This window comes from Dermacentor variabilis, chromosome 3 (assembly GCF_050947875.1).
Source record: "Dermacentor variabilis isolate Ectoservices chromosome 3, ASM5094787v1, whole genome shotgun sequence".
NCBI classification, from domain to species: domain Eukaryota; kingdom Metazoa; phylum Arthropoda; class Arachnida; order Ixodida; family Ixodidae; genus Dermacentor; species Dermacentor variabilis.
Window position 1 is genome coordinate 12,121,099 of NC_134570.1, and position 15,594 is coordinate 12,136,692.

A 15,594-nucleotide genomic window follows, 5' to 3' on the forward strand; every position below is an offset into this window, starting at 1 on the left:
TGTTCACCAATACCATCTGACAGTATAATATTTACATATATAGTTGAAAATAGTTTAAATATGTTCTAGCAAATTTCTTTGACACAAATGATTATGTGCAACAATTTCTTGAAGCCCAGTTTTATTAGTAAAGGATGCAGTATTAATTATAGTTAGGCATGCAGATTTCTGTGAAACCAATTCTAAAGCTTAGTGTGTTAGTGTTGTCAAACACAAAGGAAAGACAAAACTCATAGCCATAACATGTTTTTACAACAGCCACAGAAACAAACAAAAGTGTACAGAAATAAGACTGGTGTTAACAGATGTTAGGGTGTTAGAAACAAGGACAACCTTTTTTAATGACAAGAAAGTAATTTTTTAATAGTAATAAGAAAGACAGGAACATTGTGCATGGCAAGTCAACAAGCAATATTTAACAAAAGACTAAAAAAGTAGCTGCATTTGCAATGTACACCTGTTATAATGTAAATAATAAAATCAAATACAATACCATAAACATGTCTTCAAAAGGTACTAACACAATTTTTAACAAATCAATGTTGTCACACTATTGCTTTAAAACAAAGCACATTACTACTGCTCCTGATTGGACTTCTTCTAATGACTACTCATTACCAGATTCAATATACTTATAACTGATAATTACTATTCCCAATAACAGTAACAGTAACTTTAATCAACATCAGCAAATTATTCTCTACTGCTTTAGTCAACAGAAGCAGTAAGACTGTCAATGGTTATCAACTAGAGTCAGCACAATTTTTTTGGCAGTGGAAAACAAGATGAAAACAATGTTAAATGAGCAGTGTTATTCCAGCAAAACTGGGCAAGAATGTTCGCTTGCTGTATCCATTTGGGTGAACTGCATGAAGCTTTCATAGGAGCATGGTATAGTTTAAAAGTTATTTTGTACTCTCAATTTTTCTTGACAGCTGCTCACATCTATCTCCTAAATACATTCACACAAAGCAATGTATGTTCTGCGTGTATGCAGTTTGTGCTTCTAAACTTTCTTTTGCATAGGCATTCTATAAACAATTTTATTACACACAAAAGTATATCATCTGCTCTTGGCAATATTGGATCATAAGAAGCTCAAGAAGCTTTCTTGTCATTGGTAATGGTGTCATAATCCAATTTCATCACCGTCGTACTATTAGGTGCCTTGGGAAAAAAGTATATGCATTTGTAGAGCACTTGAGCACATGAAAGCTCGGCCATAAGTTGAACTATAAGTTGGAGTTGTTCCCATTAAATATGGCACAGCACGATACCGTAAGATGAGACAAATGCAGATCAACATGAAAATGACCAACAGGTGCCATCAGCATCTTGCAAAAGAGTTAGCAACATGTGGACACACAAGCATAAAACTTGTAAATGATTGCTGTGTAGCATTCGTTCATCATCAAATGTTTGCATATCTAAAAACACTGATTCATTGTAGCAAAACTTTACTACTAAAGCCAGGACAGAACATGCATGCCTAACATGAAATAAACTGTTCTAAATATAGTCTCAGTTATTGCACATACAACTACTCTGCTCCCTTGCAAGAGGAGCACCTTGGGTGGCTGTCAAATCAAAACACTTATTTGCATGTTACAGTGGTTATGACAGTTTTAGGTTTTGATAGATGAAATGCAAACCATGATTCCTGGGATATTCTTTTCTGCAAATAATGTGACTGTACAAGCTGTGAAAGTTTGCACATTGTTTAGCTAGGACAAGATACTATATACATGTAAGGATTGACAGTTGAACTAACTTTACACTGGCACAAAGGAGTAGACATAAATCTGAAGGTGGCAAAGCTGACAGTAACTTAAATGCATGCAGTCTTGTAGAAATATGCTGTGCACTGCACTATTTCTATGCCATCTCTTTATTTGATTACAAAAATGTTCAGCAGTATTCTGCCTAAGCCTGCTCAAACTGTAATACACTCATGAGGTAACCCTTTTGCAAGATGAAATGTATGAGAAACATAAACTACCCTCACTAACGTGACCACCGCGTACCTTCAATGGCAAGGACGTAGTCATCATTGAGTGTACCCGCAGGGCTGTCAATAGAGCAGCGGTAGACACCACCATTTTCAGGGCGAACGCCATTCACCGAGAGGAAAGCACCATGCACTCGCACGTTTTCAGCAAAGCGATCATCAGCTGCGAGCTTCGTCCACTTAACAGAAGCGGCACCATCTCCTGTCACAACACAGTGAAGGTCCAGGCTATCACCCATGTGAACAACCTCCTTGTTGGCCCGAATCCTCACTGAGATGCTGGGAACATCTGTTGAGAAGCAAAAAAAAAAAAAAAAGAATGCAATGAAAGCAGTTATTAGGAAGGTTACATGGCAACTGGAATACAAAGGTGCAGTGTGACAGCTGCACAGGGAAATATATGCAGGGGCTTCCAGTGCTGAGGCAGATGCATTGATGCACTTCAGCAATTTTCTTTTTTTTTTTTTAAAGGACCCCATGCTTTAAGATCTTTTGTATTTAGATGTGTAAACAGCACTCACCTCAGCAGCACATGTCAACAAAATTCATGCTACCCAAATTATTAACTAATATCACTACCCCAAATAGCAAATTTCTGTATTCTAATAGTGACCTGACTGTGCTGGAGATTGATGCTTCTGTTTATATCCCCGTAAGACAGTACAGTCAGTTACTGCACAATGTTGTAATACAATTACCACACAAGCACAGGTGAACTTTATACATATTTAGGGGACAATCGGCTCATGATTGTATAGTTATAAGAATGGCTAATTCAATTTTGCATGTCTTGAACCTATAACAATAAACATAAGTGCATCAGGTTATACTTCCCTGTAGAAAATGGTAAGCTCAAGAAGTGCTATAATGCATGTTGTATAAATGCCTTTAAATATTGGACATTTGAATTCGATACTACTGATCTTTAGCTGCAGCAAACACTCTCAACCATGCGCAGTGAGTAGTGCAACAACACTTAGCTGCAGGAAGTTGTAGCCACAGCAAAAAGATTTTTAACTTCAAAAGTGTACAAAAGCTCTCACATAATAATCTTCCATGTGACAGCTGCATTTAGTGTTCTTTCTATCCATAAGTAAGGGAATAAACGATGCATCCCTAATGCGAATATGCATAACACTTAAACATGAACCATATTAATGAAATGGTGTTGGTTAGAAGTAAGTAAAGGCCTGTACAATGTGTTTCAATTCCCTATTCCCAGAGCTTCCCAATTCATTCAGTACAAAGCCATGGGACTGTCACAACCATAATTGAGTGCAAGATGTAGTAAATGAAGCAGAAATAAGTCCTACAAATCTCATTCCTTTGCAGGATTTGTAACATTTGTACCATGTAGCCATTTGCAATAAAAAGAAATGAAACAAAAAAACTGATCTTGAACAATGTGCCATCAAGGTGTATTTTCGCTTAAATGTCATTAGCGTCCTTAACTTTGCCCCCGCAAAAAACATCCTATATGAGATACACACCACTTCAAAAGCTCAGCAAATCCACCAGTGAAGTGACCAAGACTCCTCACCTCTGACATGAAGGATGACAAAGTCTCTGGATATCAACCTGTCCCCTGTCATAGCATTGCAGATGTATCTTCCTTCATTGCTTTGTTGCACATCTTTAATCCTGTAGTTGGAGTAAGGTTTAAACAGCGAAAATGATATAAGAATTTCATGCAGGACATTGGCAGATGTTCCAGAAGCTTTTGTAATACTAGCAGTCATTTCTATAAAAACACCACAGAATATTATAAATAAGGTTAATTGAGATAATACTTATAAAACACCATCTCTATGCTTAATAATAAAGGCATGTTGACAACTGATAGCATTAGAACCAAGTGACCGTCAGTCTGAGCACATTGCATGGCTGAAGCTCCTAAAAAATCAAGTAATTATTACCTGGTGCAGTTTCCGAGCCCACAATGTTGTGTTACTATTGCGGTTGAGTGTGCTCATGTAACTCATTACCTACTGATGTTATCGGGTGACGTCGAGACTAACCCTGGTCCTAACAGGAATGCTGCTATACTGGATGAGCTACAGAAGCTAAGTGCTGGCCAGATCCAGTTGATTACCAAGATACAGGGCTTGAAAACCCAGCTAAGTACAATGAATAAAACCACAACAAATTTAAACAAATGAATGGCCAATCTTCAAACTCATTACCAAACACTTCTTTCCCTCAGAAAAGATATAGAAATAACGCAGATTAACACACTCAATAGGGCTAAAACGACTCAGGAACTAGAAGCATGCCTAGATGATGCCGAAAACAGGTTGCACCGGAATAAAATTATTTTTTATGGCATCCCTGACCCTACTAGCAATGAAATGTTGGCCGAGTCTAAGAAACAAATCATTAATATTTGCCGCAATAATCTTGAAATTAAAGTGAAGCCTAACGGCATAGAAAGAGCACATTGTCTCGGAAATCATTCGGTTCATTGAACACGTCCCATAATCATGAAATTCTTATCACACAAAACCAAAGACGCACTTTTATCAAATGGCCGTAAATTGAAAAACACAGATTACAGTATTGGAGAGGACTCCTTGCGCTCTGTTTGACACGTGTGTAAGTAACTACTTACATTTGCAAAAGCACGTTCTACCAAGTATTTCTTGTGATTCAAAACAGTGCACATCCAGCCAAAATGCTAGATATTTGATACATCATCTGATACTGTTAAAGAAATAGCATAGCAGTTGCCCCATCATCAAGCATCTACAAAACGTAAACTCGACCCACCCTGTAATCTTCTCTCATTTTTCGTAATATTCACTAACATCCGTAGGCTCCTTCCAAAGCATGAATTCATATCGAACATTATTTCATCACCCAAGAGCAATGCCCTCATACTAACAGAAATGTTGCTAAACAATGACATAACGGGCGCTGAAATTTTAACCGACTGACCTAATTTCCACGTGTATCGAAACGATAGAAAAGGCTCATGGGGGGGGGGGGGGAGTTCTTGCAATTCATCAGGGTATATCATGTTCCTTTGTTAACATCGCATCCCATATCGAATTGTTATGGCTCATCTGTCATGCTCCCCCCGTAACGCTGCTGCTTGGCATTTGCTATAGACCCCAACAAACTAATACAGACTTTCCATGTCATTTGAATATACCATTAACAAACTTGTTTCCACTTATCCAAATGCCCGCATCCTTCTTTTTGGTGATGTTAACTATACAAACATTGATTAGCAAAACATAACTAGTTCCACATTAACATGTCATGCAGAAGCGAAAAACTTCATCGATGTCTGTTTAAAGTTTAACCTCACATAACTAGTTTCTCAACCAACCCATGTCTCATGATCACTAAAATAAGTGATCATAAAGTCATACATTCTCTATTTTCATTTATCTCAACTAAAACACAAAGAGCCGATAAAACAATACACCTCTACGATAAGGGCAACTATAATGCAATAGCTGAAGATCTCAACACCTCTTTTGCCAAGAACAAATCCGCATTTCACACTTGCTCAATTCATGAAAACTGGTTTGTTTTCTAAGAACAAATTAAATCACCTCACTAATATGTTTATCCTGAAGGTTACTTTTCACACTAATCACAACAAACAGGGGTTTACCCACTGTTTAAAATAACTAGAAAACAAAAATAAACAATTATTTCATACTGCTGAATGCATGACACACCTGCTACACAGGAAAAATACTTCGAAGTTGAAAAATTCTACTTACTTTCAGTTCGTAATGCCAAACACATGTTTTATCACAACTTACCAAACTTAGCAATCAAGAATCCCAAGCAATTCTGGCCAGTTTTAAATCCTACGCATCCTCTCGATATTACGCTGACGAACGATTCACATGAGGTAGTTAGCGACCATGATTGTGCAGAAATATTTAACAACGCATTCGCATCTGTCTTCACTACTGAACTTGACACGCCTTTGCAGTCACCATCCTTGTAACTTAGAAACTTTCATGCCGCCTGTCACATTCTTTGAAGAAGGCATTTCATCTATAATTCCCAATATGAAGCTTTCATCGTCAGCTGGTATGGACCTTATTAATTCGAAGCTCCTGAAAAACGTGGAATCAATTTGCACAGCATACTTATGTCTCATTTTTTCACAGTCACTCTCCTCAGCAATTATGCTACCTGATTGGAAAACAGGCAAGGTCATTCCAGTCTACAAATCAGGTAACAGAGACTCACCCTTGAATTACCACCCCATTTCATTAACTAGTGTGCCTTGTAAAATCATGGAACATGTCATCTACTCGCAAATTATCAACTTCTTGGACTTGAACGAATTTTTTCATCCTTCACAGCACAAGTTTCGTAAGGACTTCTCTTGCGAAACCAAACTAGCACTATTTCTTCATGACTTGCACACTAATCTAGACTAACATGCAAACTGACTCCATCTTTCTTGATTTTGCAAAAGCTTTTAACAATGTTCCTCACTGCTGTCTGTTACTAAATCTTTCGAAGCTGAACCTACATCCTAATATATTCTTAAATTGATTGAAGACTACTCATTCTCAGCCAGTCTATCTTAACGGCCATCTGTCCAAACTCCTCCCAGTTACCTCATGCATTCCCCAAGGGTCCGTCCTCAGTCACCTCCTATTCTTAATATATATTGACGACTTACCCCTGCATGTTTCCTGTAGTATTCGAATGTTCGCTGATGACTGTGTCATTTACCGCACAATTACTAATTGTCATTACCAACATGTCCTTCAGACAGATCTTAACTGCGTACTAAATTGGTGCAATGATTGGCTAAGTTCCTCCATCCTACCAAATATAAACTCATGTCTTTCTCTCGTCGTCACTATCTCTATCGTTTTGGTTATTCAATTTCTAACACATCAATTGAGCTTAACACATCGATTGAGCTTAACGCATTGATTGAGCTAGTACAATCATATAAATATCTAGAAGTCACCCTCTCATCCAATTTATTATGGCACACCCATATTAGTAACATCATTTCAGCATGTTCAGTATGTTCGCCTTGCCCCACCACATGTTAAATTGCTCGCATATAAAAAAACCCTTGTAAGACTCAAATTAGAATATGCATCTGCCATCTGGAGTACGTATCAAGCGTATCTAATCACAGCATTGGAAGCCATTCAAAATCATGCCGCCCAATTCATTTATTCCTCATATTCATACGTCAGTATTTCATGTTTGAAAGCATGATCCGGACTACCGCCCCTCTCCTATCGTCGCCACATTGCTAGCTTCGCCCTTTTTCACAAGTTTTCTTATTCTTTTCTCAATCGAGCACCATATATTACAGCCGCAGCAAGCATATCTTACCATACCAGTCATCTATTTCAAGTTGCCCGACCACCATCGCACACTACTTTTTCTGCTTCATTATATTTTAGAGCAGCTACACACTGGAATGGCTTACCCCATGACATTGTCTCCATCGCTACATCATCTTCTTTCCAGAATGCATAACTGATCATCTTCAATGTTAAATAATCTTTGCTGTTTGTTCTTATTCAAAGTATAATCCCACCCCTTATGTAATAACACCCCCTGAGATAAAAGAAATAAACTGAACACCACTAGCTTGCTTGCTGCTTGCTACATTAAAATGCAGCAAAACCTCACTACAGCACTGATGAAGAGGGCAGGGGACAAAATGACTTAATTACAAACCATTACTTCATTATAACCATTCAAGACTCTCACAGCCAAAAATACACACCAAGGAAGGGGTGGTTACCGCTGGGCAAGCTGATGAAACTGCCTGCCACAAACAACCAAAGGACCACGAAAGAAATAAAATTTTCGAAAGAGTCCATATGCCAGCTTATTATTTCAGCATAAACAACATATCGTTTTGATTTACGTTGCATGCTGTGCCATCTGGGTAGGGCCATGGTAAACTGTTGCAAGCAGACAATCACGTCAACAAGATAAAGAAAACATGTAAAGTCGAAGAACACATTACCAGAGTTCTCCGTTCACTTCTCTAGCATTTGGTGGCAAGGCATGGGCGTCCTTTGTCCACTCAATCCTTTCAGGGGAGCCTGTCAGTGGACAGCGCAGTTCAATGTTCGAGCCCACAAACGCTGTCTCTTCTTTTCGCAGTGATCCGATTTCAACACCCTCTGCAAAAATATTTTTTGCTATCAATATCAAAGAGTGAGTAAATGCGATGAATAGTTATTTGCTGACTGCATGTCAGCCCTCACAGTGTCTGCTTAATAAGTTATCTGGAAGTGAAATAGTTTTGCGCTTGTATAGAGTTGTGGGCAAATTGCTTGTTCCCATTCAATTTGAAACAAGAACCAGTAGCATTTATATATATATAAATATATATATTGTATAAAATGTATAAAGTGTATAAAATGTTTCATTGGAGCTATTAGAAACAACTTTATTACCGAAGTGAAATGTTTGCACTTTGAAAGCGAATAAAAATATGGCTGTTGTCAGGCACTTTGTAGCTGACAGTAGCGTTGTATCCACTGCACTACTTCATCACTGTAGATGCAGAAAAAAAGTCTTTCTGTTACATGAATGGCTACAGGCATTTAGTAGGTGGAACAACACAAACCTGTGACCCGAACATCAGCAACCCCTTCAGCTTCTCCTGCTGCATTGGCTGCTGTACAGATATAGCGACCAGCGTCTGTGACTGAGATTCCACGGAACTCGAGGATGCCATCTCTCTGCACAGTGCTTGGAGGCAGCTGCCCACCCTGTCGTGACCAATGGTATGTGATGGGTGGCTCCCCAATGGCTGAGCACTGGATGCGCACGTGGTGGCCTGGACGTACTGTCTGCTGGGTTGGGTTCAGCTGGATCCGAGGCGGAGCTATTCAAAGCAACAAACAGTGGATGGAGTAAGAAACAAAAGAAGGACAAAGATAATTGAGAATACTTTAACCACAAATGGCAAAGGACATAAGTAGCGGTAGCACCTTATTCTACATGAACAAGATGAATAACCGGTAAACAATATCCAGCCAACAAATTTTGCACAAGCAAGTGGTACAAAAATGCAGACAGCAAAGTTATACGATAAAGATAGTGTGCTAGCAACTAAAGCCATTGGTAGCCTGTCTAGATGGACCTGAAAAGTGTCATTAAAAAATTACATGACAAATGGACAGACAGCTCCGCGAGTCAATGTGTACTCATAGTTGATTTAAGCAGCGCAGGAGAGATGATGACAAAGAAAAAGGGAATGAACAGAACATGCTCAGTACTTACAATTGAATTTTCTACTAAGTACAACAGAAAATGATAAGTGCAGCATTATCAAAGCCAAATGACAATGACCAATGAAGGAACATATGACAAAAGGCAATGACAGCATAAAATTAAGGCATATGACACGAAAGTTGCCATATCATGCAAACTAAAGCATACAGGAACTGCTAAGGTATTCAATTTTTGTTGTTGAAAGAGCTACTGATGCCTGGCTGGTACATGTATCTTCTGATCTATAAATGTGGAAGACTTATAATACTTCTGTTGATACTTGGTTACTTCACTGTGGCAGAATAGCTGTGTGGGGACGTGTGACATGCAACAATGTGTGGCCAGATGGAACTGAGGATGAGATAGACTGCTGATGCTCTTGCAGACTAGTGTTGATGCAGTAACCACTTTGGCCCATACGTATGATTCGCAACAGGATATATATATTAGGGCCACGTAAACTATGCCATGTCTGCAGGACACACATTTGTTTTATTTCACGCCCGAATTTTTCGTGTTTTACCCTCAGTTGCTGTCATTTTGCTCACGAAAGGACAAATTTTTTTTTTTACTTTAGAGGGGTAGTAAAAACAATGTGATTATTGAACCTTTTAGTGTCATTCTTAGAGGCGGTGTATTCGTAACATGTTGTGCACATATGGAATAACCAAGGTGTACACTATGCTAGCATTCTTGTTGTCTCACTTGACCCGTTTCATAAGTTTTTCACCAGCAGCACTTACCATACAGTGTTTGTTTCCAGAAGCATTCAAATCATTTTAGTTATTCCACAAGACTTGCTTGTATTGCATGAAAGCAAGACTGCAGGCAGGACCAAGTAATTTTAATACGGTTGGAATAGGCCAAAGTGCAGTGCATTAGGGATATCTGTGATCTTACGTGGTAGCGTCAACACACTGCATTGGGCTTGTTGGTTTGACATCATAGGGACAGGGCACAAGACGAAGGCCAACACACACGATATGGAGTGAACGGCAATACAGCCGATTTCCATTAATTCAACCTTGACGGGACCAACGAAATTAACCAAATTATCCAGCGGGTTGAATCAAGATGCATAAAAAAATGACAAAACACGTACATTGCCAATTCATTTAATTGGCAGTATTTGTGAGTCTAACACGCCCCCCGGAATCAAATGCGCGCCCACTTTCTATGTATCTAAAGTAGAAAACTAACCTAGATATTACCATTAAAGCTCACGAGCAAAGTAGAAATTTCAGGCGCATCTATGCACACGCACGATTTTTTAACAAGAAAAATGTGTGTTGCACAATGACGGCCAGTTTCCTAAAGTAAGCTTCGCCGCAGTACATTTATGTTATGCGGTAAAGCATACAAAAGCTGCGAAGGCGGTTTTGGTTTGGCATCTGACTGCGCCGCGCAGGTAATTTTCGGCCCAATTTTTTTTAAAGATAAAAAAGGACGCGCGTTATAATTGGGTAAATACCGTAACCGGACATTGTGAGCTACGGATATTGCTTAGGGCTGGCTGAAAATAGGTATTTTGAACCAGTGATGGCATGTGTTCAACGCATGCATTGTCCCCTGACCTCTGCCGAGACTGCCACTAAAGGGGCCGCTATCGGGGTCACCATAATGGGTCAGGGGCGTGCGTACTGACTGACCAAGTTCGAATTATCAGGCGAAGGCCAATTTTAAGGTAGAAATAACGAAAGTCTGAGCCCATAAATGCATGGGCGAAAGCCACGACTTTCGGTCGGGGTCGAATTAATCAGTCTAACTAACAGAAGTCTATTCTATTAGGTCAACACACTGCAAGTAAATGTTTTACACGACCGCTGTCGGGAAAAAAAAGAATGGTGACTACATTAAACATTTTAAGAATGCTGACTCATTTAGCTGTAGTAGAATTCTTGTTATCAGGTAATCGTTGACATATCTGCAAACAAACGAAACCAAATTATTTAAATTGTGTTTCAATTTTCTGGCGATGCTACTGCAAAAAGATGTTGCTGATCAATGAAGCAACTTTAGAGCACATGCAGTCTCCAGGTTGCCAGATGAGCAGTTCGTCTTCCAAACCGACGACCGTTGACCTAAGATAAAGGAACTAAATTTTTGAGAATGACTCCAAAGGGACACCACTGCTCTCTATAAATGCCAGCTCTTGTCTAAACCCAGAACTACAAAAGTGTCACAATTTTCGTTATCTCCACCATCCAATAAAGAATCAAACAAATCTTCAATGTCAACACTCATAGCCACACAGTGTATATCTGCAGTAAAATATCAGCTTGACGTTCCTCCTCTTGCCCCCATCATCACATTGTGCATTCGCGATTACATCACAAATGTTTTCATTCCTTGCCACCAGGCAATTTATTCATCAGATCAGCCTATCAAAAATCTCGCCATAGCCGTTGAAAAGCCGTATAGCTGAAACAAACCCATTAAAAGACCTTCAAGAAGCTTTTTTTTCCTACATACATCATAAGACTGGAATGGGCTTATACCCATGTCGCCATGTTAGCAGACAGTACCAAGTCATAGAGAGTCAACATAGAGATAGTATCACCGCCATAGAGAGTCATTCTATAATATGGCAACCCAGAACTGCAGTTTTTTTCCCACCCCTTATATAATGTCCCTCCGAGACTCTTGGGGTATGACTGAATAAAATAAATAAACAAACATGTTCAACTTCAAACTCTTCACCTCCTTAATTTCTGATGCAAATTGTTCTATTGTCGAAACCACTCAGCAAGGTCAAGGCCCTTTGCTATACCTTAATTCTTTGTCCCATATCCTGTTGCGCTACTTAAATAAGCTATAAATCACATGACAACCGTAGCAAGCTCATGCATGCAGAGAATACAAAGCTTGAGACATTTTGAGGCTATTACATTCTTACATGGTTCAAATTAATGTACAGTGCTGAGCATAACTGATATCAGCAGAATTAAAGGAACTTGCTCAACAAATATAAAATATTGGCCTTGCAATGCTCATTTAAGTGACGTAATGTACAAAGTTTACCTACTGCTTACAAAAGTAGAGAAATGGTTGCCTCCATAAGGCAACCTCCGTTATGCTGAATTCACAAAAAAGCTCAATGGTATGAAGGCCTTTGATTAAACTGGTTTTACCATTATAACACTGTGCCTTTGTTAAAGTAGACCTCTGGTAAGACGAGCAGATTTCCAAGGCTGCCTCATGTCAGGCCATAGAGAGAGTACTATATGCAAAATGCACCACTTTCTAAAAGGTATACTTGAGCAAAGATTATTAATAACTCACTTGCCTTTTGACCATACTCCTGAGAGCAGCATTTAAAGCAAACAGATAGATTATTATCATGGGAAAAGCACTATAAGCAGCCAAAACCAGTGAGTATGGCAAACACATATCACAGCAGTATGCACAAACACACATCACAGCAGTATGAGAAAAATCGCTCACCAACGAGAGCGAGCGTGACACGAGTGTCCAGTATGGCAGAACCATCTTCTTTGCCTTGGCAGGCATAGACACCTGCATCGCTTGCCTGCACTCTTTCAAAGTGCACAATACCATTGTCTGATGGGAGTTCTGCCAAATTGCCATCCGGCAGGACTTTGGACCAAACAATTTGAATAGGACGAGATGTTCCTGCAAAGAAAAAAAAGGGGAATGATGTGAAACAGTGGCACAATAGCAACTACAGCCATCTCGCACCAAACACACTTGACATGAAATCTAAAAGCTATGTTAAATACAAGGTAGTGAATAAAATTTTCATCAGTTCGTATGTCCTGTGACCTTAGGTCTGTTTATTTTTTCCAAAGCTCCAGAAACATAATATTCTTGAGAAAGACCACCTAGTGAGCTGCTAATTAAGTTTATCGAGTTTTTGTTTCCACAAAACTTATAATAAGTATTCTCTAGCCTTGATTGATAAGATCGCAGCTTCTCTAGCCTTGGCTTATAAATGTGCATTGCATTTCTTTTGCAGGAGCAGTAGAATGTTGCAATTTAGGTGCCTGCTATGGCTTATGCATGTGCCTTCAACTGGCCTCAGGTCTCCTCACATGCACAACAGCCCCGATGCCCTTCAGCTCATGTTACTTTTCTATCGGACAAATTTTTTTTGTGTGTGAGAACAGCAACAGTGCACCTTCAAAATTAATCTGAAGCATGTACACTGAGAGTGGCTCACCCGGGGTGAGTTGTCACCACATGTAGATGATTGTACTTATTGCACCATAACTATACAACCACTTTCTGTCAATGTACCAAGCAAGCTTGGTCATGGAAGAGTAGGTAGCATGTGGTACTTTGGATCAAGTAACTTGTCAGTGGTGGGCATTTGAGTTTTATTGAATTCACTCTTTCTTGTTCTTTACCTTTTGTTTAGTTCACTGTCTGAAGGTAACAAATGACTTATTTGTGACAACTTGACCTGTGCACCATAAAGTACCTGTGTAGCAGATAGCAGAGCTATAAGCAGTATACCCTGAATTCCTCAGCATGAGAAGTTCACCTGGGAGAGTGGCACTGCCTCATATAGCTACTGGTAACTAATGCCTAAAGTGCCACGTATAAATGTCAGTCAGCAAAATGCACAGAGGGCAGACAAAGAAGCGCTTACATACGTGCTTATTATTCAAATGGTGCTGACATAAATTACCGTTATTATTTGTGTTCCCCTAAGTAGAGCAAAGATGGATGGCCCACAGTACACAGCACATAACATATATTTCTGAACTAGTGTAGCAGGCAAGGCCATCAACCAGGCTAACAAACTACTCGCGAGTATGCCTATAGTTCCTGTTGTGTTCTGACACCTTTTTTTATTAGAGCACAGCTGAGAATGCTTGCTCACAGGTAGATTTAGTGGCAAAAGAAAGTTGCTTGCACACACTATCAGCTAGAAAACAGGTGGAACAATAAAGAAATTGCATACATTATTTGAACATTCATAGAGCTTGAAAATTACATCTGATGGGTAGTACTTAGATTCCTCAGGGCCAAGTTTCCAAAGATACTGTAATGTGTGCGTTGAGTGCTGCACAAGAACTTCTTTTACCATGAACACAAATGAACTAGTTATGTAAACTATTAGAAGTTAAGCTCAAATAAAGTGCATCGATACTATGTGAAAACATTTCCTTATAACTGAAAACCAACTTTATGCAGTCCATCTTGTAAGAACACCAGTGTACATTGCATTTAAACATACATCAATTAAAGTTAAAATTCAGACCGATACCATAACACAGAAAAATAAACAGTTCTAGAGACAAGACAGACATGAACAATAAAATACAGTGCTATCCTTTTTCGTCCTTCATACAGTAAAACCTCGTTAATTCGGATGTCACGGGATCGAAAGAAATGTCCGAATTAACTGAATGTCGAATTATCAACGGTATCGAGAAAAACATAAACAAATGCTTCCTATGAGTCAAGATAGCTTTTATTTACTGAATGAATGGGCTAATCATGTTTCTACTTTGCACAACAGCAGTCCGGAAGCTACAGTTCTCGCCATCTCGTGGCTGATCTCGTGGCTGATGGACGTCAGACTCTGGAGTTTTGCAAGATGCGTAGCGCCACCTGCCGTTGCGAAGAGGCAGTAACTGGGTAGTGCGAAGCCCGACTCCCTTGCTAAGGTGCCTATGCAGCTAGCGACTGTGAAACAACGATTTAACTCGATTTTGGTCCATATTGCGAGTGTTCTGCGCATATAACACCCAGACAGAGAGTTATGAATTTCTACGCTAGTCGGGCGCGCCGCCGAATTGCCATAAAACGGTTGCTGGCTCACTCTTCAGACTGATGGTGGAAACGACGGCAACCGCGATAGCTCCGCGCGCTACGAATAAACGCCGCAATCGACGCTACTGTTGTGTTGTAAATTGCCATGAACGTGAAGGACGGAATAACAACGTTCAGTTTTACCGATTTCCATCGCGATCGTATGAAAGGGAAAGGCGAGAGCGCTGGATACGCGCCGTTCAACCTGTTGTGTAATCGGATTACTTGCATTCCTCGCAACACAGCGGCTTGCACGAGAAAGTGCGACAATTTTGTTCTGTAATTGTGTTGCGTAGCCCTGACGGAGGACCATGGTAAACAAAACTCAAGAATCTGCAGCCGCCACTTTGTTCGTAACAGAAAAAGCAACGTTGCGAACCATCCTGCTTATGTGCCATCGATATCTCCACCTTTTAACCACAGAACAGTTTTAACAGATGTCCGCCTCCGCTTGACTCAACAAGTGGAACGGAGAGATTTGGCAGGTCAGCTTAACCAAACATTTTGGTTCGTTTATGAATTCGAGATCCTGCTCTAGAGCATCGTTGTAATCGCGAGCTCATTTC

At 39.7% G+C, this 15,594-nt stretch overlaps 1 protein-coding gene across 27 annotated transcripts in view; it reads right to left on the reverse strand.

Moving 5' to 3' along the window:
- trol (terribly reduced optic lobes) overlaps positions 1 to 15,594 on the reverse strand; it is a 623,238-nt gene that overhangs the window by 98,892 nt on the left and 508,752 nt on the right. For all 27 annotated transcript variants that reach the window (XM_075684186.1, XM_075684204.1, XM_075684193.1 and 24 more), the window contains 5 exons: positions 12,692 to 12,880; positions 8,598 to 8,858; positions 7,989 to 8,148; positions 3,549 to 3,649; positions 2,025 to 2,297 (listed from right to left, as the gene is read on the reverse strand). In XM_075684186.1, coding sequence (XP_075540301.1) covers positions 2,025 to 2,297; positions 3,549 to 3,649; positions 7,989 to 8,148; positions 8,598 to 8,858; positions 12,692 to 12,880 — 984 coding nt within the window. The remainder of the gene's footprint in view (positions 1 to 2,024; positions 2,298 to 3,548; positions 3,650 to 7,988; positions 8,149 to 8,597; positions 8,859 to 12,691; positions 12,881 to 15,594) is intronic.